The sequence below is a fragment of the Macrotis lagotis genome, chromosome 3 (assembly GCF_037893015.1).
Source record: "Macrotis lagotis isolate mMagLag1 chromosome 3, bilby.v1.9.chrom.fasta, whole genome shotgun sequence".
In the NCBI taxonomy this organism is placed as follows: Eukaryota; Metazoa; Chordata; class Mammalia; order Peramelemorphia; family Peramelidae; genus Macrotis; species Macrotis lagotis.
This window is the reverse complement of record NC_133660.1, coordinates 258667607-258693855: the sequence shown is the minus strand read 5'-3', so window position 1 is coordinate 258693855 and position 26249 is coordinate 258667607. Positions and strand designations below refer to the sequence as shown.

Below are 26249 nucleotides of genomic sequence, written 5' to 3'. Positions count from 1 at the left end.
TCAAGCCTGCAGCAGGGACAGAGAGAGGGAGGGAGTTTTTTACGGGGTCACACTAGTAATGAGAAAGTGCCAGCAGATGACAAAGCAGAGGGCCAGCTATTACCTGGGATACGTTATCCTCTTCATCATGGTAGCGCTGCACATCCCCTGAGACCCAAAAGTGGTGCTGCTTAGCAGGGGGATAATCTTGAGGAGCCCCAAAGCTATTAGGGTAGTAATTGGGAGCCCCACCTTAGAAGAAAAAAAAATAAAGTCAAAACAAAAAACCCATAGTTGGGTAGAACCAGAGGCTTCTGACTGATGGCCACTTGAATAACATGCACAATGACACATTACCAAGGACTAGAGAGGAAAACATATAAACAGACCACATGGCTAGTGTCCACCTGGACACTCAGCTTCCACCTGTCCAAAGTCAAAACTCAGGAGAGGTCCAATTATGCCTCTTAGAAATGCTAACTAGGATTACTTACTAAGAAAGGGCTCTTCCCCAGGATCACAAACTACTTGGGGAAGAACTCTCTATCTGACAAAAATAGCTAGGAAAGTGGGAAAGCCAATCTGGCCACACCACACCACATCACACCACACAACATCAGTAAGTTCCACATGGATACGGGACCCGAATAGAAAAGATCATAAGATAAAATTATTAGAGGAAAAAGAATTCTTATAAGAGTTTATGAGAGATTAAAAAAGACAAATTAGATTAAATGATTTTTTTTTTAAAAAAAGCTTTCACAAGAATAAAATGGTGCAGGAAAGATAAGAATTAGGTAAAATGATGACAAAACTGCTAAGCTGAATTGCACATAAAAATTAAGAGTGAAAAAATATAGAAAAAATGGGTTGGCATAAATTGAATAAAGACTACTGAGAAAAATTGTTAACAACAGTAAAAATGGAATTAGACACTGATTCAACATAATTTAACACTTTAAATCTAATTAGAATATAGACTTAACCACTAAAAAGAACATACACAAAAAACAGAAGAAAATTGAACAATATATTAACTTCAACTGTGAGGGTCAAAATTCTTTTTATTGAGTGAAAAGAAGAAATCACTAGGCACAAGGTACATGGTACTCAATTATCAAAAAATTAAAAATTTCTTTCTAACAACAAAGATAAGAAGAATAGTCTGGGAAAACCATTTAAGGCAAATGTAACATAAAACAATTTCAAAAATTTATGAGAGATAAAGAAAAACATTTAAGGACAAAACTCAAATAAATGGTTAAAAGGATACAAAAATTTACAAAATTCAAACTACGCTTTGTAAATAACAACTCTAAACTTGTTCAACTTTCCTAAAAATAAAGAACTCCAAGTGACACCAAGTTCTGGTCCTAAGTTTGGGATTTCAGTTTCTGAGCCACAGCTAAAGTTCAACAGTGAAGCGCTCCTGGCCAGAGACGGAATGCTCCTAAAAATGGGGATTTTTATAAATCTGACCAAAAGGGCTTCAAGATAAAATTTAAGAGGAAGCAAAGCCACCTACATGCACCAACAAAACTACATACATAGAAAAGAACTAAAATGTATCTTATTATGCAATTTTGCTATCCCTTATATTTTCTTTTTTTCCTTAAGGATATATTACTCTCTCAACACATTCAATTTTGACCAATGGAAACAATGTAAAGAGCATCATCAGACTGCCTTCTGTTCGGGGGGCTGGGGGGAGGGAAGGGAGATTGGAGGAAAAATTGCAAAATTCAAAAAAGCAATTAAAAAAAGGAAAGGTGAAAAAAAAGAAAAGAACTAAAATGGCAATTAGCCATATCCAGAAAGTTGCAGGAGACAAAAATTCCAAGAAAAACAAAAGCCTCTGATTTCTATACACATGAATCAGATTAATAAGTAAGATTAACTAGAAATACTAATGTGAAAGTCAATTGAACCTCATAGTCATAATAGTAAAGGTAGTAGAAGTTCCCTAGAACTCTGAAATGGTATACCTTAAGGTGGCTGTAGGGAACTTGGACTGCATATTAAAAAGATATTTTCATATGAGAGAATCCAGAAAAAAAGTGGAAGAGGTCTTTCAGGTCTCTTCCAGTTCCACATTTATAGTCCTAGAATTGTTTCAACTTTACCTTTCCCTAGTATCTAACACAGTATAAGTCCTAGATGAAAGTTTTCAAATTGAAAATGAAATCCATTAATATGAGAAATACAAAATATTAAAATCTTTAAGAAATAGCTGCAAAGGGGGTGGCTAGGTGGCACAGTGGATAGAGCACTGGCCCTGGAGTCAGGAGTACCTGAGTTCAAATCCGGCCTCAAACACTTAATAATTACCTAGCTGTGTGGCCTTGGGCAAGCCACTTAACCCCATTCCCTTGCAAAAAATAAAAAGAAATAGCTACAAAGAGAAGAAAATGAACCAAGGCACATACTAACTAGAATGAATGGAAGGAAAATCATATAAGGACAAACACATCTGGAACACAGGTTCAACTAGAATTCCTGAAAGAGATAAAGCATAAGCTAAAAAAGAGAATAAAAATATTTTTAACAATGAGATGAGAGTGCTTGGAGAAAAAAACTGGAAAAGATATAAGAATTGGAAAAGGAATTAACATAAAAAACTTACCCAAGCAACAAATTTCCCAAAAATCAGAAGAAACTTGTTGCTATGAAAAATTAAATGGGTCAAAAAATTAAAAAAATTAAAGAAATCACAATAAATCTCAAGGCAAAAAGTGACTGAGCTGAAAAAAGTAAAGGGCTTGCATTTTAATCTGGAAAAAAGTTTCCTCATTGGTTTGTCATGGGGGTGTCCAATCATCATAAGGAAGCTAACTAGTTATGGTCTGTTACGTTTTGATGAGAATGGGAAGAAAGGGGAAGAGAACACCCCCGGGGGGCAGGGAAGAAAGAGGAAGAATGGGGAAAATTCTCTCACTCCACAGGGGAAGAGGAAGGAAAGAGATAGAAAAAGGGAAGAATGAGGAGGGCAGATTAAGAGAGGCATTGGTCCTAAGCAAAACAAACTCTTCTAGCAGCAAAGAACTGGAAACAGAGGGATGCCCATCACTTGGGAAACAGCTGAACAAATGATGGTCTGTGAAAGCAGTCAAACAACTTAAGTAAGAACCGAGGTAGGTGATGATATCAGAGAAACCTGGGAAGGTTTGTATGAACTGACGTAAAGTGAGCAGAAGCTGGAAAACAATTTCTCTAACAGAAACAATGTTGGAAAGACAAACAAATCTGGAAGATTTAGGAATGACAATTCCAGAGGATTCATGATGAAATCTGTTGCCCTGCTCCTGACCAAGACAAGAAGGACTCAGAAGACCTATTGAGGCACCTTTTAGGGAAGTATGGCCAATGTGAGAACTTGTTTGGCTTGACAATAAAGGTTTTTCTTTCTTTCTAAATGGTAAAAAAAAGTGGGAAGGAAAGAAGATAGATTTTCATTCATTGAAAGAAAGAAAATTTAATTTAAAAATATATGGGGGGGTGCGGCTAGGTGGCGCAGTGGATAGAGCACTGGCCCTGAAGTCAGGAGTACCTGAGTTCAAATCTGGCTTCAGACACTTAATAATTACCTAGCTGTGTGGCTTTGGGCAAGCCATTTAACCCCATTGCCTAGCAAAAATCTAAAAATATACAGAGGGATGAATGGGCAAAATGACACAAAATAACACAGAAGAAATAACTGATAATTGCTACCAAAAATTGAAGTTGAGGATGAGGCAATGGAGAGAGATGGTGATCATGATCAGGCTCTAAAACATAACCAACAAGAGATTATGCAGGAGAATGGTCTAAAGGATGTCATCAAAGAAATACAAATGCCACCAAGTCTATAAAAGAGAAAACTGTCAGTCAGCCTGACTCAGGACATCTCCCTGTGATGTCACCAGTCCTCTGAAAACAAAGGATGAACCCCAGATGGGTAGAACATTGCACCAAGAGTGAACGATACATTAAAGGAGACAAAAATTACAAGGAAAAAAGCCTCTGATTTCTATACAAACGAATCAGATTAATAAATAGGATTAACTAGAAATCCTAATGTGGAAGTCAACTGAACCTCATGGACACTGTAGTAGAGATGGTAGAGGATCCCTAGAACTCTGAAATGGGTTACCTTATAAGAAAAGGCATACATGGAAGGTGGCTCTAGGGTACTGCATATTAAGAAGATATTTTCATATGAGAGAATCCAAAAAAAGGCAAAGGAGTAGAAGGGGTCTTTCAGGTCTTTTCCAGTTCCACAGTTATAATCCTAGAATTGTTTCAGTTTTATCTTTCCCTAGTACCTAACAGAGTATAAGTCCTAGATGAAAGTTTTAAAATTGAAAATGCAATCTTACATATATGAAGGAAAAACATTTGAGAACAACCCCCCCCCCAAAAGTTAAAAGGATACAAAAATTTTCAAAATTAAAACTACACATTGTAAGTAACAACTCTGGGATTCTTACACTACCAAGAGAAAGCAAAGTCTTAGACCACTTGGTGATAAGGAAACATCAATGAGTTCTCAGATCTACAAGAGCGTAATAAATACAACGTTCAAATGTAAAAATTGTACAATAACCTTCACTGATTTTGCTGATAATTCAGATTGAGTTCATAATAAATCTCCTAAAATTACATATGGTCTAACATGAACGTGTGTTTTGTATATGGAGGGGCAGTAGAGGGAAGACTCAGTTTACCATAAAGACATTCAAGGGACAGATTAAAGTTATTAGTTATATTTAGTGTCTGAAACATTAAAACAATACAAAGTGGCAAATTCAATGAGCTAACAGTAAATCTCAGATTTTCCCCCAAATGAAATCAGCTTTTCCTGTTAGTAGTCACAATAGTCCAAATGTAACATAATTCACACTTTATAAGGTTGTTGTGAGGATAAGGAAAAAGGCCTCGTGGGAAGAGCGTGAGCCTGGGGCTCATCTGAGGGTGGCTCCTCATTCCCAGATGCTCCTGGGTGGGCCACAAGCTCTGACTCTCATTTCCCCATCTAGATAATGCTAGGTTTGAACCTTCCAAAGGTCACTTTCCAGACCTAAAGCCTAAGACTCTCCCCATTTAACAGCAAACTTCTTTGCAAAGGACACCCAGGAGTTTGGGGGGTACCTTGGTTGTCTCCCATGCACATGGGCCCATCTCTTTGGTAGTTGGCCACTCGGGTTCGGTAGGGACAGTTCACAGGTATCTGAAGATAGTTGGGTCCTAGACGGTGGCGGTGAGTGTCAGGATAGGCGAAAAGACGGCCCTAGAATGAGGAGTTTGAATATTTACTATTTTGAATCAATGCAAAGGAAGACAATGCCATAAGACAACAAATTCAAAATAACTGAAAAATACTGCCTATGCCCCCACTGGTGACTAGACTTATCCTTTATTATAGACAGTACCCTTGTTGAAAAGTCATTTATTCTCCTAAATATCAAGGTGATAATAATTTTAAATTGAGTCTAATCACCCCCTTTTTTTCAGTTAAATCATAACATTTAGCTTCTTTTCCCAAGGAAGTTACTAATTTAGAAGGATTTGCTTGGCCAAAGCCCCACTGAAATCCTCAGTCATTTTTTTTATTACCCCGTGTCACTTTTAAAAGAGACGACTAGAAAATAGGACAATTTAGTTCAATAAGTTTCCACTAGAAAATCAGTTCTATCACAAATACGTTCTATATTACAACTAGTTGTAGTGCTACCAAATGGTAAATTAATAGAAGAGTTTTAAAATAGTAAAGCAGATGTACACAAATCGAATCATAAAAGATTAAATGGCGGTGAGATTTTGGTTTACTACAGCAGGCACATATAGAGAGGCCATGGAAAGAGCAAAGGCTGGTTAAGTCGGAAGACAAAGATTCAGCCTAGACACCATTCCATCTGTTTTTCTTCTCCCTTCCTGGGGATGATACTATACAACCTAGCCCACAGGTTAGCCATGAGCAAAGCCATGCAAACCTTCAATCAATTATGATAATATTATAACTGTAATTAGGATTATTACCTTGAGAAAGCTAAGTGTTGAAATTATAAGGGTTGTCTGTTTAATTCTCAATTAACGAGAAAAGGCAATTAAACAAAATACTTCATTCCTTCACCGTTCTGGTTACCTGAGGTTTTTAAAGGTGATTCATCTCCTTCAGAAGAAGGAGAATGAGGGAAGGAATAAAGAATAAAGAATTGAAACTGGAAACTGGAAAAGGAGTCGTGTTGGCCTAATTAATATCATGTATTAAATCACTCAACCTATGGGGTCTAAAAGCTAGCTGTCCTTCACTCCTGGTGCAACACTCTACCCATCTGGGGTTCATCCTTTGTTTTCAGAGGACCGGTGACATCACAGGGAGATGTCCTGAGTCAGGTTTCATGAACTGTTAAAGAGAGACTCTCTCCCAGAGTCACAGGAGCCAGGTGGCCAAGACAAAAGACAAGATGACCCGACCCAACTCGGGCTGACTGTCTCGGTGTCCTCCGCATCTGGCTGAGCTCCACACTCTCCACGGCCTGCTGTTGCTGTCTCCATGGCCACTGAACAAACTGTTCTCATCCACTCACTATAGACCACAACCTATGCTAATTTACAGTCCGACTTCAATTCCCAAAACCAATGGAAGTAACATGGGGTTGATTTTTTTTCCCACTGTTAGTGCCAATAGCAAAGTCTGGGCTCTTGCAGACTTGGGGCTGGGCTGACTCCTAAGCCCCAGGGCCCACAGGCTCCTTCTAGAAGCACAGCTAAAGAGGCCATCACTCCATGAATAAAAACTAGGCCACAGCCTCTCCCCTTGTCTCCTACCTCACCACCACTCCTGCCCTCTCAGGGCATGTCTCACCTAGGAGGGAGTTTCCAAAACAATAGGAAAAGGTCCCAATATCCAACAACAGGGAAACAATCCAGCACACTGCAATCTGGTGCCATAATGAAACATTATAAAGCTATTAAAATCAAGTATTAGTCTGTGAAATAATTGTAAGTGTCCAAAGCACAATATGAAACAAAACATACATACTAATTAGAACAACATAAAATCTCAGATATACTTTAACAAAGATTGGGAGAAAAATTTTGGAGTGCTGTAGATGGAGTTTAATATTCAGATTTATTTTTATAGCTATTTAATTTCAATAATAATAACCAGTGTCTTAAGGTATATTATTACATAAAATAGGAAGAGGTAATTATTGTGGCAAATTTATAAAAGCTTCACTTCTGATAAAACGCTGGTTCAAGGGCACAGGTCAAGAAAACAGATAATTGCTCGGAAAATACTTTTGCCACCAAATTCTTATCTAAGGGAGATATAACTCACTCCTGATGTGACAAGTGTATGGTATGGGCTCACACCATGCAAAATGCCAAAGAGGCCCACTATGAAGAATTATAAGGACAATAATTAATGCAAAAGGAAGGCATCTTAGATATCCACAGCAGCAACTCAATCATTATCGGAATTTTCCTAAACATTTACACATTTGAAAAGCTACATTGACAAAATGGTAAATTAACAGAAGGGTCCTAATCAAAACTGGTCCTGATGTCAATTAATTCTAGGCAATAAACTACCCAGCTCTCCTCCAGTGACTAATAATGAATAATCTATCCATCAATAAAGCACCTACTAGTTTTCTGAGATACGTTTAAAAAATGCAGATGGCCAGAATCTTCAAACCCTACTGGACTCTTGAGCAATCTAACACTATTCATTAATAAGGGGAATTTCAGAGGGTGGGTCAGTAGATGACATGTATTTTTGTATCCAGGGGCACTCTCTCTCTCTCTCCCTCTCTGTCTGTCTGTCTGTCTGTCTCTCTCTCTCTCTGTCTCTCTGTCTCTCTCTCTCTGTCACTCTCTCTCTCTGTCTCTCTGTCTCTCTCTCTCTGTCACTCTCTCTCTCTCTCTTTCTCTCTCTCTCTCTGTCTCTCTCTCTCTGTCTCTGTCTCTCTCTGTCTCTCTGTCTGTCTCTCTCTGTGTCTGTCTCTCTCTGTGTGTGTGTGTCTCTCTCTCTCTCTCTCTCTCCTTCTCTCCCTCCCTGCCTCTCCCTTCCTCTCCCACCTACCCCCTGTCTCCTCCCACCTTCCCACCTTCCACAGGAAGCCTTTCCCCAGCCCTCCTTAGTCCAGGCTTTCCCTCTCTTCCCTCATCATCCTTTGTTTGTAGGTGGTCTTGCTCACCGGACAAGAGCTCCCTGAGGGAGGGGCTGTCTCGCACCTCTTCACCTCAGCACGGTTCGGCTACAGGCCGGCGGGCCGGAGGGCAGGTGGAGGATGGTCTGGGGGACACAGAGACCCACTCACCTGCAGCATTTTGTCAGGGCTTGGCTCAATGCCTGGGGGCATGTTACTGGGGTCAAAGGCCAGTTGTTCCACCTCCGCAAAGTAATTCTTTGGGTTCCTGTTCAAGACCAGCTTCCCAACGGGGATAAGCGGATAGTCTTTGTGAGGCCAGACCTGGAAATGAGAGGATCGAGTTAACAAGGGACAGAGAAGCTCAACAAAGCAAACACTGTTTTTCAAAGTCCTGGTTCCCCATCTTACAAAGTCAGCGAATATGACAAATAATAATAAACAAATGGTAAAAGCCAAAAGGTCGCTCTCAAGGCTGCCATCTAACTGGCCAAACTCGAACAGCGTCTTTCACAGACAGTCCCTGAGATTCCAAGCAGCCGAGCTTGACGCCAACGCCAGGCCACAGAGAGGCACCCTGTGAAAACTCTAGGACTGGAGCATCCTCTTGGCTGCTTCCTTCCCCATTCTAATACGGGGGAAACAACAGAGCTAGGAGGGGCAAGACCACCAAGCCCCTGGTTCACCTTACCTTAGTCAGGTCAAACGGATTAAAGGACACCGATGCCGCTTCCTCAAAGGACATGACCTGGATGTAAAACGTCCAGCTTGGGTAGTTGCCCGAAGAAATGGCATTGAAGAGATCCCTCAAGCCATAATCGGGGTCTTCCTGAGCAAGTCTTCCGGCCTCTTCAACAGGAAGGTTTTTAATTCCTTGATCAGTCTAAAGGGGGGGGGGGAAGAAGCATTTAGACTGAGTTTAATTAGAAAAATTATCTAAAATTAACAAACCGCCAAGGAAAGGACTATGAGGTCACAAGGAAGAGCCCCCCCGCTCATTTCCATGATGATTCAATGACTCACAGAGACCATCTTTGAATGATATTTCCAAATTTCAAATCCATTATTCAGTCATTAGATCTGGCCAATACTAATTTCCTAAATAGCCAAGTAATTATGTGTGTTGAAAATCTGTTATCTAAATCATTTCTAACAAAGTTCAAATAAATATCTGTTAAAGAAATGACTGTCTATACACAGTACCCTTTAGATTGCAAGCTCCGTAAGGACAGGGGAACTCTTTTTTTGCAAGGCAAATGGGGTTAAGTGACTTTCCCAAGGCCACACAGCTAGGTAGTTATTAAGTGTCTGAAACCGGATTTGAACCCAGGTACTCCTGATTCCAGGGCCGGTGCTTTATCCACTGTGCTGCCTAGCTGCCCCAAGCAGTTGACGCTTAATAAATGTTTATTAATCAACACAGAATTTTATTTTTTTTCAATTAAAGTACATGCTTTGATGGGGGTGGAAGAATAATACAGTGGAAAATCTAAGTGCTATTAAAAAAGAGATCAATAAAAATGTTTTAAACAAAAAGCACATTGCTTCCATCTTAAGATATTTGAATTAGCTCAGACAGTAACTAAATGGATTTTTTTTCATTTAAAGAAAACTCTGAGGTTCTCCAGGATAAGTACTTATCATCATAAATAACAGTGTCTTATGCAGAAAAGGTCCTTTTAAAACATTCTAATTAAGAAGAGACAATATTAGGTTATAAAATGACCACTTACACTGGATAACAAGAGCCCTGAGATTTAGGCCTAGGTCTGCAAAATTATTTTCACCACCTAGGGAAAAATCACTTCTTTCTGGGTCTCAGCTTCCCCATTTAAAAAATGAGGGGGTTGACCTAGGTCATTTAAAAGGTTCTTTTCAGAGTCTTAAAATTCTATGATTTCCAAAAGCAAAAAATTCAATTTGATTCTGTGAGGAAAAAAATGAGAATTTTTCTTCCATCCTTCAGAATCATTCATTTCCTTTTAGCTTTACCCATAAGAGGAATTTGACAAATACTTGTTAAATGAAAGATCAAAAAAAATCTTATATTTTGATTACTATATTTGTAAAGCTAACAGAATCACCTTGTAATGGAATTTGCAGTAAACTGCTTCTCCTTTGGCATTAACCAGTTTGAAGGTGTGAGATCCATAGCCATTCATGTGACGATGGCCATCCGGAATCCCTCGGTCACTGAACAAGAAAGAAACCTGGAAAGCAAGAAGGAAAAAAATTGAGTTTAAGACAAAATAGTCTGACAGATTGTTTTTGGTTTTTTGATGTTGTTTTGTTTGTTTGTTTGCAAGGCAATGGAGTTAAAGTGACTTGCCCAAGGTCACACAGCTGGGTAACTATTTAGTGTCTGAGGTTGGATTTGAACTCAGGTCCTCCTGACTCCAGGGCTGGCATTCTATCTACTGCACTGCTGAACTGCTCACTAACAGATTCTTAACCAATGAAATAGCAAAATACCCAAAGAATAGAGAGTGCAGGGTAGCAGATTGCCCATTATACATTTATTTCTGGAAGTATAAAAGAAAAATATACACAATAATGTCATCTTTCCTTTCAATACCCAAACACAATTAAACACATCATGCTGAATGAGATGATCAATCTGTTGTTTCTATCATTCTAATTCTAATGAGATTACATTAGAAATTTAAGGTTTCTTTCAATTAAAAAACAAAAAACTATAGCAAATTCTCCCTTAGAAACCAGAGGAAGCCCCTCAAGAGAATAGGTAAAAGCCACTCCCAAAATATTTCACAGATTCCATGAAATAAAGCATTGGTAAATCCCTCCCTTGTGAGGAATAATTATAATTCAGTAGAAGACAACCCTTCCTACCTGATGCAAAGATTCAGGGCGAAGACTCCAGAAGTCCCAGACCATGTCAGCATCTTTAAGGTGGGTTTGAGGGTTCCTCTTCTGACTGTGAATAAAGGATGGAAACTAAATGGGAACAAAAATGGGGGACAGGAAGAGATCCAAAAATCAGGTTACACAACTCAATGTGTTTTCTTTTCCATATCTGCTTTAGGGTTAAGTCATAGAATATAATGCAAATTTAATCAGTCATATTGATTCTCATCAGTCAATAAACATAGCATCTGCTATGGCCCAGAACCATACAAAGGGCAGAGGAGACAAGAAGGGGCATTAGAGAAACCCTACCCTCAAGGAACTCACAGTCTAAAATAGTAGAAGGTGACTGGCTGGAAGACTAGGAAGTGATCTGTGATTCCCTGGGGTAGAGCAGGTCAGCATCTTTTGGAGAGTTAGCAGAAATCACTGGCAGGTTAAGGGAGTTGCCTAAAGTCACCTGGCCAATATGTGTTAGAAGATGAACTCAAACTCAGGTCTTCCTGGCTTCAAGGCCAGCTATCCAGCCTTTATATCAAGATACTTTCCTCATAAGCCAGCATCTTCAACTGACTACAATGAAATGCTATATCAATTATATCTAGTTAGTACCCAGCTATTGTCAAAACTATCCCAGCAAAAATTACAGGAGGAGAATCTGTTTGTTTAAATTCTACAGAAAGTGTCGCATGTCTCCCAGCATCCCAATACATCCCCCAACAGCTTCACCATGCACCCTGAGAGAAGAGAGCTTCCCCTTCAGGGTCCCAGGAGCCCTACCAGGGCAGCTTGCCATGTGGCTTCATGTTTATTATGACAATTTATATCCAATCCATGACTAAGAATGCCACCTGTTCCCTCTATCTTCAAAAGTAAAATTTCATTTGCATTGTATCTTGCAGAAGACAACATCTAGAGAACCAAGATCCCTTTCTCTCCTCTGCTGTTCTGAAGCAAGTCTTCCCAAGTGCAAGGTCTGCAATCACATCACCTACCAGCAGTGGGTCCCGAATAAAGAAGATGGGAGTGTTATTTCCTGTGAGGTCCCAGTTACCCTCATCGGTGTAGAATTTCACAGCAAAACCTCGAGGGTCACGAACAGTGTCGGCTGATCCAGATTCTCCAGCTGGAAGATGCACCATGGAGTGATGGGGGAGAGAGCACAGACTTCTAAGAAGACCAGAACAACCCTGGGCTTCACTTTCCTGCCACTTTCTGGGATTCAGTTAAATTCTTAGGGTTCTGGATGATCACCACTCTAACTTGGAATATTAATGCCTTCTAGCAAATGGACATGCATAAGTAGGTGCTGTCTCCCCCCTTAGAATTCAGAATCCTTGAGAGCAGGGATTGCCTTGTTTGTCTTTAATCACCCCCCCCACTACCTAGGACAGTGCTTTGCACAAAGTAAACACCTTGGAACTGAAAAATAAGGGGAAACTATGAAGAATAAGGGAACTGCCAGATCATGAGAGTAAGTAAAGTTAAAAACACAAGTTCCCTATCTGTAATTAAATGGTATACAATGAAAAAGGGGGAACCAAAAACACATTAAAACTGCAAAAAAAGCAATTTGAGAGCTAAAGTAAATTGTGCTTGGAAAGAAACTCTCAACTAATTCTAGAGATTTTCGACAGAGAAGGAAGCAAGTCATTGTACCCAAGTGTTACTCCTCAAGATTCCAACAGGTAAGATGTTAGTAATTTCTTAACAAGTATCAGGAAGCTCCTGCTATTTTGAAGTCTTGCCCTATTTTCAAGGTTCCTTTTTTCCCCCTCCAAGAAGTTTGTTTCTATATGAGCTATTTGTTGTTGTTCAGTCATTTCAGTTGTGACTGTCTCTCCCTGACCCCACTGGGGTTTTCTTGGCAGAGATCCTGGATTTTTCATTTCCTTCTCCAATCATTTTACAGCTGGGGAAACTGAGGCAATCGGGGTGAAACAACTTACCCAGGGTCACACAGTGACTAAGGGTCTGAAGCCAGAGTTGATAATAATTACAGAACAGTTTACAAAGCAGTGTTGCTTGGGGACAAAAAGGGACGACTTACCCACTGTAGAGAACCTAATGGCAATTGGAGTCCTCTTCCCAATCTCCTCAAACACCTTTGCCTTGCAATATTTGGTAATGTCATGAGTCACCTCAAAATATCCGAATGCTCCTAGGAGACAAACAAGGCACAAGGATGAACAATCGATCAAACATTGAATGAGTCCCTACTCGCCCCTCCCGTGAGAAGGGAGGCATGCCCTGGCCTCCAACAGCTTACAGTCAACAAATGGCCAGAAACCATGAGGTCACCGAGCTAGAATCCAGGAAAATAGTCCATGTATTTGTAAAAGGAGAGGAAGACTCGGAGGTGGCGGGGGGGGACCACAAGAAGCATCTTAGAGGCAGGAATGGCACCAGTCACTCAATGAAGATGCCAAAATGCCTAATTAAAAGACATGAAAAATCTTACAAAACTCTTGAGAGAGAAGAATGGAGAAGAAGAGCATGAAGGATGGATGACATGAGGAGGTTCAAGGCTCTTCCAATAGAGCGGTAAATCAGCAAGTTTTCCAATAGCAACTTCTTCCCAGAGCAGAGAGATTCGAAGTCTCTAGGCCAGAACTGGACAACTTCTACCCATTAAGACAAAAGTATAAAATTGGGACTTGAGAAGGAGGATAACATAAAATAGCTACTGCACACCACCTAAAACATACATCTCACCTGCTCCTTTAGCATGGACAACTCTCTCAGGAATCCTCTCCCGGTCAAAGTGAGCCATTTCATCCGTGAAAATCACATCCTGAACAAGAAGGGGCCCCCGCTTCCCAGCCGTCAAAATATTCAGTTTGTCATCTACGGGGACACCAGCTCCTGTGGTAAGCTGATCTGGTTGCTAAAAACAAACAGGGCAGAGAAAAATCATCCACAGTTAAAAAGACATTTAAATAGTGACTATCACTGCATCTCCAATTTATATGATCACAGAGGACATTTCTCCACAATTTTTATAGTTCTCCACCTGATCCATTCACTGTATCATCCTGAACATCCCACTCAGGTGTGATGTTCGGGATTCGTGCTAAAATTTGCATTTGTATTCAGAACTGTTGGGCAAACATCCCTGTTTGTCATCATGCCACTTGTTCCCAGAGGGTCTTGAGTAACTTCCTTCTTGAGATATTCATCTCAAGACCTGGAGTCTCAGAATCAGATTAAAATTATAGCACCCTCCCTCCCAACTACTACTTGGTATTTAATGACTTGGTATCTCATCTTTTTTTTTTATTCTAATTAATTCTGAATATAGTCATCCATCCTTAGTGTCTGCCCTCCTAAGAGGGGAGCTCCTAGTGGGTAGGGATACTCATTTTTTGCATTTGTAGCTCCACTATCTGCTTGCTGTACAATAGTAATTTAATGTTTCTTGATCTATGACATGAATTTCCAGCAGTTTATATAAACATTATCCCACAGACACAAAGCCCATAGATATTTATTATCTGAATTTTTATAGTCAAAGAACTCAGAGGCGAGAGATTCGAGAACTTTCCTACAGTTGCAAGTCTGAGGCTGAAGCAAAGGAAGGGAAAGAGAGTGAACCTTTATTATAAGCTTCTGTGAGCTAGGACTGCACTAAGTCGGCACATTTTAAACAGGATCTCATTGATTCTCGTGACTATCCAGGAGGCAGGTGCTGCTATTATCTCCTGCCGGAGCCAGCCCTCTGCCAGCATCCCCCCATCCCAAGAGGGAGCATCAGAGGACAATTGGAGGGGAACATAATGGGCAGGAAAAATGCAGATTTCAAAACAACCACTTTACACGAGAAGAGTCGGAATGGTGTTGATGACTGTTCTAGAGTTATGACAACAGGAACTTTCTTCAAATTCAATTTGCTTCTTGAACCCTCAATCACACCTCAGAAAGGTATAATGAGACATTTTACTCTGAGAACAAGCTTTTTTTTGGACTGTGATAACCTATTTGCTAAAGCTAGAGGGAGCCCCCATAGGTCTGCTTTCAGTGGATTTCAATCCTTCAAGCATGAAAAGAGTTTTTATGCATGAAAAAAAGGGGAAAGAATAAAGCAGTCAAAAGGAAAAGAGAGATCATAATTTGAACTAGAGAAATCACTATCTGAAAGTTTAATTTGTCAAATCTTGATCAGATAAACAAAATGTCAAAAAGGCTTCAATGAAGGCCCCTGTTTAACCCGTGCAAAGTAATTCTAGGATAACGAAGCACAAAAGTTAAAAAGGAATCAAAATTAAAATAAATTTTAAAAATGAAAATGAAAAACTTAAGTAGGAAAATGAATCTCTCAGCCAGGAATTCTTGATACAAAAGTTGGACCAATCATGAAAACAAAAGTATCACTGCAAAGCATTACAGTTGATCTGCCACCCAAGACAGCAGATTTCCTCTCGCTGCCTTAATAAGGATGATGTGGTTAAAGAAACGAGATGTGAGCAGAAAGAAGAAAATTAAACTTCAGATTTCTTCAAACTGATACCGAGGTTCAAGAGAAAAGGTAAAATTAGAAGCAATAATCAAAGCTGGTTCCAGAGGGCAGCTGGTGCAACATCCTTCCTCCCTGGAGAGAGAAGACTTGCAGGCATGAATGTCGTCTACCTGGCTAGTCAGAATTGCATTTATTGTCCTTCATTTTTCAATCATGTCCCACTCTTCACAACCCATTTGGGGTTTTCTCGGCAGAGATACTGGAGTGCTTTGCCATTTCCTTTTCTAGCTCATTTTCCAGATGAGGAAACTAAGGCAAAGAAGGGTAAGTGACTTGTCCTGGCTCACACAGCTAGGAAGTTCTCTATGGTTGAATCTGAACACAGGTCTTCCTGCCTTCCTGACTCTGGTCTTGCTGCCCTTTACTTATGATGAAGGGGGATGTAAATATTTGTGATTTATAAAGAGGAGGGATGTAAGTACTTGTGATTTGTTTATGATGAGGTCTTTTAGAATCATCTTTTTTAAGCAACTGACTTTTGAAAGTCTTTCCTTAGACTTCCATAGCATCAGGGTTGATCCATGCTTTCACTGGTGTTGGTACTTCCTTTACCAGCACAAATCACAACCCCCCCCATGTTGCTGTCATGATCACCACCACTAGAAGAGGCTTTGCAAAGTGAACCTTCCATATATCACCCCAGGTAGATAGTGTTGGCAGTTTCTGGGGACCCCCAAATTCCTTCCCAGCACACAGACCAGTGAGGAGCCTCTGCCCCAAGCAAGGCTGGTGCTCGGTAAACAAAGATTCAATCCTGGCTAATACTTGAAACTCTTCCCACTTGGCAGGCCCTACCTGAACTTCTAATGCCACGAATGCAGCCTTGAAGAAATTGCAAACTATTAAGAGCCATATTAAAGAATGCTTCAAATCACTTATAAAAAGAATTAGCAAAACAAGACAACTCCAAGTTTTCATCTTATATTTAGAAAACTGGCAAAAATGAAAGATGGGAACAAGTAACATTGGGAAGCTGGGAGGAGGGGTGGAAAAACAGGCTCCCAAATATATTGCTGGCAGAGGTAACCAGCCTAAAAGGCAATTTGGAGCTACATTAAGAAAGTGACTACAACAGCCATAGCTTCTGACCAAGCCTGTTTACAAAAATCTTCCATAATCATGAAGTAAATTTGTTTTGGCTTGTCTAATTCCATTTTGACAAACAGGCCACAATAACCTTTCATATGTATGGATCAACAGTTGGGAGGCACAGTGAATTAAGGAGGGGAAATGTTACAGCACCATCATCCCCATTTACCTCAGCAGTCAGATACCCTGAATGAGAGATCTCCCTCAAAAGTGAGGAGGCTTTGGCTTGTGTTTTTTCTTGTAAAAAAAAAACCCCACAAAAAAACAAAAATATATAAAAAACAACAACCAGGCAGCAACCCAACAAACAAGAATTCCCAAGAATGAGAGATTATATATGGCATCCTCTGGTTGATCATTTCAGATGGAAAGAAGGAAAGAACTGTCAGTGATTGAAGATGGCTAGAGAAACTGAGTCATAAATGCAGAAGTGCTGCAAAAACTGAGACAGAAGAAAAATAAAGATAAGAAAAACAAAAGGACCACAGAGGAAGCACAGTGATGAAGTGGCAACAAGAGAAGGTCAGGGTGCTATGACCAGAGAGAAGTAAGTTGTCCCAGAGAGAAAGGAGAAATCTTCTCCCGCCAAGGCTGCAGAACTAATCAGATGCCATCCAATTAGTCAGTTTGGGGCTTTCTAATTAGAACTTACTGCTTGAAGGATCTTCTAAGAGTATGCTAAGAAGCATATCGACTATGTGATAACCCTTAGTCTGGGGGAGAGAGGAGCAGAATGAGCCAGCAGCTCTTGGGAATCCCTATGGACCACAGTGGGTCAAAGGAAAGTCTGGGATCCTACTTCTGGGGAGGCTGAGGTTCAAGAGTTCTGAACTGCAGGGTCCTGTCCTCACCACATTCAAACCCAACATGCCAGCTCTCAGGAGAAGCCAGTCCAGGTTACAAAGGGAGAGAAATGTAGCTGCATTTTCAGCCTAGGGGAGACAAGGAAGGAGTGAGAAGGAGAGAGAGAGAGACAGAGAGAGAGAGAGAGAGAGAGAGAGAGAGAGAGAGAGAGAGAGAGAGAGAGAGAGAGAGAGAGAGAGAGAGAGAGAGAGAGAGAGAGAGAGAGAAAGAGAGACAGAGAGAGACAGAGAGAGACAGAGACAGAGACAGAGAGACAGAGAGAAAGAGAGAGAGAGAGCGAAAGAGAGCGAGAGAGAGAGAGAGAGAGAGAGAGAGAGAGAGAGAGAAGTAGTAAAGACAGACAGAGAGGGGTAGGAGAGAAAGGGAGAAGAGAAGAGAGACAGAAAGAGGCAAAAACAGAAAGAGGAGGGGGAAGAGAAAAGAGAGGGAGAGAGAGGCAGAGAGACAGAGACAGAGAAAAAGGGGGGGGAGAGAAAATCTCAACAACAGCAAATACCCAGGACTTTAAGTGACAGTGCAATGACATTGGTTGAGGGTATTATTCAATGGAATTTCCCTCTACCAATAAAATCAGAAGTTTCATCCTCTCCACACAGAACATAAGAGTATATACAAAATCTACATGGTACAGTACATATGGCAGCCTTTAAAACTGGTCTGTGCCTTCAAATAAAGACAGAGAAAGGCGGGGAAACAATCTCAACAAGCAGGGGACGACCTCGGGCTTGCAAGCCATATTGGTCTGACATTGCCTAGGCAACCACTGGAGGGACTTGAAATTCAATAAATCTCAGGGCTTTTAGGGGTAAATTAATTAAATATTTGGTCAAATATAGCGTTCTGATACTGGTTGTTTTTGTCATACATAGGAAGCTACTTTATATTTATGTCTCCTCTCTTAGTAAATTGTGAAAAAGATAAGAGCTATAATCTTTTAAACAACTGAAAGTGCTACACTATTGTCATTCCCAGTTCCTGAATGTGATATTCAGTGCCACTGGGTCAGCATAAAGATCCCCTGAAAGGAACAGCTACAAGCTAAGACACAAAAAAGTGTTATTGCTTTTCAACAAAGCAGCTCACTTATGAGGCCTGGAGTGAAATCCCTAACTCATTCTATAAGTTGATGCCATAACTTATTATATTTAATGCTAAAGAGTAAGAAACAAAGTTCTCATTTTGTTTTTATCCAAAGTAATTGGAAATACAGCCACCATCCAACAAGTCTGATGCAACAATCTATAGTACTCTTGGCCTCCTGGTAGGTGTTGAAGGGCAAAGGTGTCACACATATCCAAGGCCTGAAGCAACAATCTATCAGATTAAAATATAACTATAATTCTCTAAAGAACTGCAAGGTATTCACAACCTCTGTGAGGAAATGCTCCAAAAATACTAACAAGAGAAATGCCAAACAAAACAACCCTGAAGTTTCATCTCACACATTGCAAAATGGCAAAGATGAACAACAAAAAAGTAACAGTCAGTGATGGAAGGGCTAGGGAACTATAGGCACACTAACAAAACTTTTTTTGGTGAAGCTGGGAAATGGTAGAGCCTTTCTGAAAAGCAATTTGGAATTAGGCAAATGAAGTTACCAACAGTCTGTGTCCTCTGACCCAAAGACTCCACTACTGAGTTTATACCACAAAGAAGCCATTAATAAGAAAAAAGGCCCCAAATACTCCAAAATATTTATAGCAGCACTTTTTTATGATGTCTAAGGATTGGAAACAAAGTAGATGGCCCATCAAATTAAGAAATGGTTAAATAACAGATAGAATGAATACAATAGAATATCACTGTGCTGTAAGCAATGGTGTGAGATGAACACAGAGAGATATGGGAAGATCTCTATGAGTGAAGTGACTTGCCCATGGTCACCCAGCTTGTTTTTGTCAAGAGTCTGGGGTCACATCTGAACTCAGATCCTACTGACTCCAGACCCAGTGCTCTGTCCATTGGGGCACACACACATCCACCTTTACCTTGCTATCCCCTAATTTATAAAAATGTAATTGGTAGGGGCGGCTAGGTGGCGCAGTGGATAAAGCACAGGCCCTGGAGTCAGGAGTACCCAGGTTCAAATCCGGTCTCAGACACTTAATAATGACCTAGCTGTGTGGCCTTGGGCAAGCCACTTAACCCCATTTGCCTTGCAAAAACCTAAAAAAAATGTAATTGGTTAATATTTAACAAAATAAATAAATATACAATAGGACAAAAAGTTAATATGAGATTTTCTAAGTTAATGGGACTACAGAGATCCTTGGGTATGGTTTGTGGCTCCATTTTTTATCTGCATTTGACACCACTGTGGTAAGGGACACAAAGAATAAAGTAAAAAATAGCTAAATACCTGAAAATACAGATCACAGATCTCTTTATTAATAGTTCAAATAATAGCACATTGTTTGAAATACTGCCCAGTTCCCCTGACAACATCAGAATGAGGGCTCACACCCCGGTTCCAAGTTTAGATAGACTTGCCAAGGTAGGTGTATCTCCATACCTGTCAGGAGCACACCTTCTTTATCAGGCTAATTCAGAGGCCAAGCAAACAAGGGCCATGGAGTGGTAAGAGCTGGCAAAGAATCATGAGAACTGGGTCCTAGGAACCTTGGACAAGTTAATGCTTGGCCTCTCTGGGCCTCAGCTTCTCCTTCTGTAAAATGGGAGGTGCTGAAGATCTCTAAGGATCGTGCAGTATAGGAGCTCTCACTATTGTCTGCTGAGGTGACACCCCTCACGTTAAACAACATTTTAGCAGACCCATGTAGTCAAATACACTCATGTTACACTTTTAATGCTTTTTGTTGTTGTTTTAGTTTTTTCGAGGCAAATGGGGTTAAGTGGCTTGCCCAAGGCCACACAGCTAGGTCATTATTAAGTGTCTGAGACTAGATTTGAACTTGGGTACTCCTGACTTCAGGGCTGGTGCTCCATCCACTGCACCACCTAGCTGTCCCTTTTAATGCTTTTTGACAACAATAGGTTAATTAAAACAATCTTGGGATATTTTAGAACTGCTTACGGCAGCTTGAGAAATGCCAATCTAGTCAAACCTCTTCCTTTTGCAGATGCCCCATAAAATCATATAATATCCATATGGAAAAAGGCTCCAAATCCCTAATCACTCAAAATGCCAATGTAGATAAATCTTCAATTCTTATTTGCTTCTTCTTAGCAAACTGACAAAGGTCCAAGAGGGAAGCAGCCAATATTGCTGGAGTGTATGGGCACATTTTCTGTACTATTGGTGAAGGTCTGAATGGGTCTACCCATTCTGGGAAAGTTTGGGAATCACAGGAAAAAGTCACCAAAGTGGTTCATAATCTTTGATTCATCAATCTTTCTTTTTAGGATTTTTGCAAGGCAATGGGGTTAAGTGGCTTGCCCAAGGCCACACAGCTAGGTAATTATTGTCTGATTCCAGATTTGAGATCAAACAGAAAGACAAGCCCTAGAGAGAATACAATGTTCACAGCACTTGTCATAGTGATGTCCATGTATAAGTTAATGGCTAAAGAAATACTGCAAGGTGATTGCAACAGAACTTTTTTTTTCACTATATGAAATAACAAATGTGAAGGTTTGGTGAACCACAGGGAGAAATGCAAGAGCCGAGACTGAGAAGATGGTGCAGAATCAGAATCTTACACACGAGGGCTACAAGAATGCAAACTCAAAGGTGACAAAAAAGCACAATGATCAAAATGGGTCCAGGGAGAGGAAGGGTAAATTAGATAAAGACTGCCAAGTATACCTGAAGACGAAAGATCTAGAGGGCCTAGAGAATCTCAAGGTCGGGTCATTTAAATTGATCCCTTCCTGGTCGAGAATCACCTCCACCGTGTCCAGTGGTTCCATAGGAGAAAGAGCAGACTGGATGGACAGAGCCTAAGCCTGCCTAACAATGAAAGTCACTCAGTCCCCAGGGGCTCTCGGTTGCCTCCTTGGACCCTTCCCCTCCCAGGCTTCCTCTAGTTCCACACTGGTGATCCAGGCTCTTAATGCTGCCCATTCTCAGATCGGACAGCTTTCACTGTTAGAGAGGCCTCAGCATCCCACCCGCCCTCCCACTCACACATCCCCCACACTGACTGCAGAGAGGCAGCCCCAAGGAGTGGGCAGAGTGGGCACAGAGTGGGCACAGAGTGGGCATCTCTGTAGCCCCAGGCCAACTTCTGGGCTGCCCTGGGAAAGGGAGCTCCTGTCCCCATTCCACATGAGTGGGCATCAGCCCCTCTGCCACTTCCACCCATGGGGAGGCTTCCCAGCTCTCCTTCCTGCCATTATCACTGGTTTCCCAGGTTTCCTCTTCCTCCTCCCCCCCCCCAGCTCCGACCTTTGCACTAGTTGGCACCCCCCACAACAATGCACTCGGGCTTGGTTCCATCCTGCCCTCGGGTTGGCTAGAACTGGGGCCGCTTCTCTGCCAAGATTCCTAGGTCCCTCCCGCCGGTCATCTGACAGCCCTCGGCCGTGTGGCCTCTCCAGGGGGCTCTGACACTGGCATTCCTCACCCCCATCCCCTCCCCTTGGCAGGAATTGGGCCTTCCCTTTGGATTGCCTGAGGGCCCACTGACACGGCCCCCTTCTGTAGTCAGGCCTAAAACTGGCCCTTCGGAGTGTTCTAGAGTCTGAAATGGGCCCCCTTCCATAGTCAGGCCTAGAACTGCCCCCTTCGGAGTGTTCTAGAGTCTGAAATGGGCCCCCTTCTGTAACCAGGCCTAGAACTGCCCCCTTGGAGTGTTCTAGAGTCTGAAATTGAGCCCCCTTCTGTAGTCGGGCCCAGAACTGCCCCCTCAGAGTATTCTAGTCTGAAATTGAGCCCTCCTTCTGTAATCAGGCCTAGAACTGCCCCTTCGGAGTGTTCTAGAGTCTGAAATTGGCCCCCTTCTGTAATCAGGCCTAGAACTGCCCCTTCGGAGTGTTCTAGAGTCTGAAATGGGCCCCCATCTGTAACCAGGCCTAGAACTGCCCCCTCGGAGTGTTCTAGAGTCTGAAATGGGCCCCCTTCTGTAATCAGGCCTAGAACTGCCCCTTCAGTGTTCTAGAGTCTGAAATGGGCCCCCATCTGTAACCAGGCCTAGAACTGCCCCCTCAGAGTGTTCTAGAGTCTGAAATGGGCCCCATTCTGTAACCAGGCCTAGAACTGCCCCCTCGGAGTGTTCTAGAGTCTGAAATGGGCCCCCTTCTGTAATCAGGCCTAGAACTGCCCCTTCGGACTGTTCTAGAGTCTGAAATGGGCCCCCATCTGTAACCAGGCCTAGAACTGCCCCCTCAGAGTGTTCTAGAGTCTGAAATGGGCCCCATTCTGTAACCAGGCCTAGAACTGCCCCCCTCGGAGTGTTCTAGAGTCTGAAATGGGCCCCCCTTCTGTAACCAGGCCCGGAACTCCCCCTTGGAGTGTTCTAGAGTCTGAAATTGGCCCCCTTCTGTAACCAGGCCTAGAACTGCCCCCTTCGGAGTGTTCTAGAGTCTGAAATGGGCCCCCTTCTGTAACCAGGCCTAGAACTGCCCCCTTGGAGTGTTCTAGAGTCTGAAATTGAGCCCCCTTCTGTAGTCGGGCCCAGAACTGCCCCCTCAGAGTATTCTAGTCTGAAATTGAGCCCTCCTTCTGTAATCAGGCCTAGAACTGCCCCTTCGGAGTGTTCTAGAGTCTGAAATTGAGCCCCCTTCTGTAACCAGGCCTGGAACTGCCCCCTCGGAGTGTTCCAGAGTCTGAAATGGGCCCCCTTCTGTAACCAGGCCTGGAACTGCCCCCTCGGAGTGTTCTAGAGTCTGAAATTGAGCCCCATTCTGTAATCAGGCCTAGAACTGCCCCCTCGGAGTGTTCTAGAGTCTGAAATGGGCCCCCTTCTGTAATCAGGCCTGGAACTGCCCCCTCGGAGTGTTCTAGAGTCTGAAATGGGCCCCCATTCTGTAATCAGGCCTAGAACTGCCCCCTCGGAGTGTTCTAGAGTCTGAAATGGGCCCCCTTCTGTAACCAGGCCTAGAACTCCCCCCTCGGAGTGTTCTAGAGTCTGAAATGGGCCCCCTTCTGTAACCAGGCCTGGAACTGCCCCCTCGGAGTGTTCTAGAGTCTGAAATGGGCCCCCTTCTGTAACCAGGCCTAGAACTGCCCCTTCGGAGTGTTCTAGAGTCTGAAATGGGCCCCCTTCTTTAATCAGGCCTAGAACTGCCCCTTCAGAGTGTTCTAGAGTCTGAAATTGAGCCCCCTTCTGTAATCAGGCCTAGAACTGCCCCCCTCGGAGTGTTCTAGAGTCTGAAATGGGCCCCCTTCTGTAACCAGGCCTAGAACTGCCCCCTCGGAGTGTTCTAGAGTCTGAAATGGGCCCCCTTCTGTAACCAGGCCTGGAACTGCCCCCTCAGAGTGTTCTAGACTCTGAAATGGGCCCCCTTCTGTAACCAGGCCTGGAACTGCCCCCTCAGAGTGTTCTAGACTCTGAAATGGGCCCCCTTCTGTAACCAGGCCTGGAACTGCCCCCTCGGAGTGTTCTAGAGTCTGAAATGGGCCCCATTCTGTAACCAGGCCTGGAACTGCCCCCTCGGAGTGTTCTAGAGTCTGAAATGGGCCCCCATCTGTAACCAGGCCTAGAACTGCCCCCTCGGAGTGTTCTAGAGTCTGAAATGGGCCCCCTTCTGTATCCAGGCCTAGAACTGCCCCCTCGGAGTGTTCTAGAGTATGAAATGGGCCCCCTTCTGTAACCAGGCCTGGAACTGCCCCCTCGGTGTTCTAGAGTCTGAAATTGAGCCCCCTTCTGTAACCAGGCCTAGAACTGCCCCCTCGGAGTGTTCTAGAGTCTGAAATGGGCCCCCTTCTGTAACCAGGCCTGGAACTGCCCCCTCGGTGTTCTAGAGTCTGAAATTGAGCCCCCTTCTGTAACCAGGCCTGGAACTGCCCCCTCGGAGTGTTCTAGAGTCTGAAATGGGCCCCCTTCTGTAATCAGGCCTGGAACTGCCCCCTCAGAGTGTTCTAGAGTCTGAAATGGGCCCCCTTCTGTAACCAGGCCTAGAACTGCCCCCTCGGAGTGTTCTAGAGTCTGAAATGGGCCCCCTTCTGTAACCAGGCCTGGAACTGCCCCCTCGGAGTGTTCTAGAGTCTGAAATGGGCCCCCTTCTGTAATCAGGCCTGGAACTGCCCCCTCAGAGTGTTCTAGAGTCTGAAATGGGCCCCCTTCTGTAACCAGGCCTAGAACTGCCCCCTCGGAGTGTTCTAGAGTCTGAAATGGGCCCCCTTCTGTAACCAGGCCTGGAACTGCCCCCTCGGAGTGTTCTAGAGTCTGAAATGGGCCCCCTTCTGTAACCAGGCCTAGAACTGCCCCTTCAGAGTGTTCTGGATCCCGCAGTTGGCAGCCCCCCTTCTAACTGTTCTTCAGTGTTCTGGACCCTGCATTCGGCGCCCCCTCGGCACCCCGGATTGACGGGCAGCTTTGCCCCCTGCGCCTGGCACGGGCGCCCGGGTGCTCCCGTCCATGGCCCCGCCCTGGCCCCCGCCCGCGGCCCAGGAGGCCCAGCTCGGGATCCCCCCTCCGCCCGCAGTGGACTCTTCCTGGCGGCTCCGGGACCGACCCCCCCGCCCCTGGCGCTCATTGGCTCATTCCTTGGGGCCGTTAACCGCCGCCGCGCTCCCCGAGGCCGCGCACCCCGGGGGCGCGCTCCCCGGATCCGCGCTCCCCGGATCCGCGCTCCCCGGGGCCGCGCTCCCCGAGGCCGCGCTCCCCGGGTCCCGGGCGCGGGCACCTGCGAGCTCCTCTGCCCCTTCCAGTGCTTCATCTGGTCGCTGGCGAAGTCTCGCTTCTCCTCCATGGCGGGCAGCGGGCGCGGCGGGCAGCCGAGGCGAGGACGGTCCCAGTGGGGTGCGCTCCGCGTTCTGCCGCTGCGGTCTGGGGGACCCCGGAGCCCGGGCCGGGCTGAAGAGGGTGTCGTCAGGCTCCGCCAATCAGCGCCCGCCCTTCGGCCCTGCGGGCCTGCGATTGGCGGGCTCTCGCGCTAGTTAGGCTGGAGGCGGGACTTGAGTGGGAGGGAGTAAGGGCGGGTGTCGATTCTGGAGGACTCGATGGGCGGGCCGTGGGGGCGGGGCGGGGTCAAGGCCACACGCATTTTTGTAAATTAAAATTAAATTAAAGATAATTCATTCAACGCTTCCACAGCGTAGTTCAGTCCTTTCCTCGGCTGGTGATCCCCGTGGGGTGTTCTTGGCAAAGACACTCGAGTGGGTCGGGCACGGCCTTGGGGGCAGGAGGACCCGAGTTCGAACCTTGCCACTTCACTAGCGGGGCCCTGCGCAAGGCACTTCGCCCTGACTGCCTGGCATCCAGGACCATCTCGTCGTCCTGGTTCTACCTGGCCACTGCACCCAGGCGGCTCTGCAGGAGACGGCGAGGCTGGTGACTTAGCTCAGCCCCCCTCATATCCAGTTCACCTCACAAACATCATCATCATCGTCATCATCATCATCATCATCATCATCATTATATTTTATTTTATTATTTTATTATTCTTTCCAGTTCCTTCTCCAGCGGATAAAGACAAGCAGAGGTTAAGTGACTTGCCCAAGGTCACACAGCTAGACCTCAGGCTCTTCAGACCTGGCAGCTTCTACTGTTTGCCCTCATGGGGCAGAGGCGCATCCTAAAGGAGACCTGAGGGAAAAGAGCCGGATTTGGGGGAAGGGGGCAGGGTTGAAGGAAATGAGGATCCTGACCCTGGGGGGGGGGCATCCAGGCTGTCCTCATTTCACACAGGGGACACTCAGATTCAAGGAGGTGCGCTGGAGATTCCGAAGTCACCCC

General features: G+C 43.8%; 1 protein-coding gene across 1 annotated transcript in view; it reads right to left on the bottom strand.

The window, feature by feature from the left end:
- Window positions 1-25325, bottom strand: part of CAT (catalase) — a 28713-nt gene extending 3388 nt beyond the window's left edge. Inside the window, exons 1-10 of the mRNA XM_074230458.1 lie at window positions 25198-25325; window positions 13695-13866; window positions 13030-13140; window positions 11975-12105; window positions 10965-11069; window positions 10199-10324; window positions 8806-8997; window positions 8286-8438; window positions 5107-5245; window positions 104-231 (exon numbers count right to left, since the gene is read on the bottom strand). Coding sequence (XP_074086559.1) covers window positions 104-231; window positions 5107-5245; window positions 8286-8438; window positions 8806-8997; window positions 10199-10324; window positions 10965-11069; window positions 11975-12105; window positions 13030-13140; window positions 13695-13866; window positions 25198-25263 — 1323 coding nt within the window. The 5' untranslated portion in view covers window positions 25264-25325. The remainder of the gene's footprint in view (window positions 1-103; window positions 232-5106; window positions 5246-8285; window positions 8439-8805; window positions 8998-10198; window positions 10325-10964; window positions 11070-11974; window positions 12106-13029; window positions 13141-13694; window positions 13867-25197) is intronic.
- Between the last annotated feature and the right edge of the window lie 924 nt (window positions 25326-26249).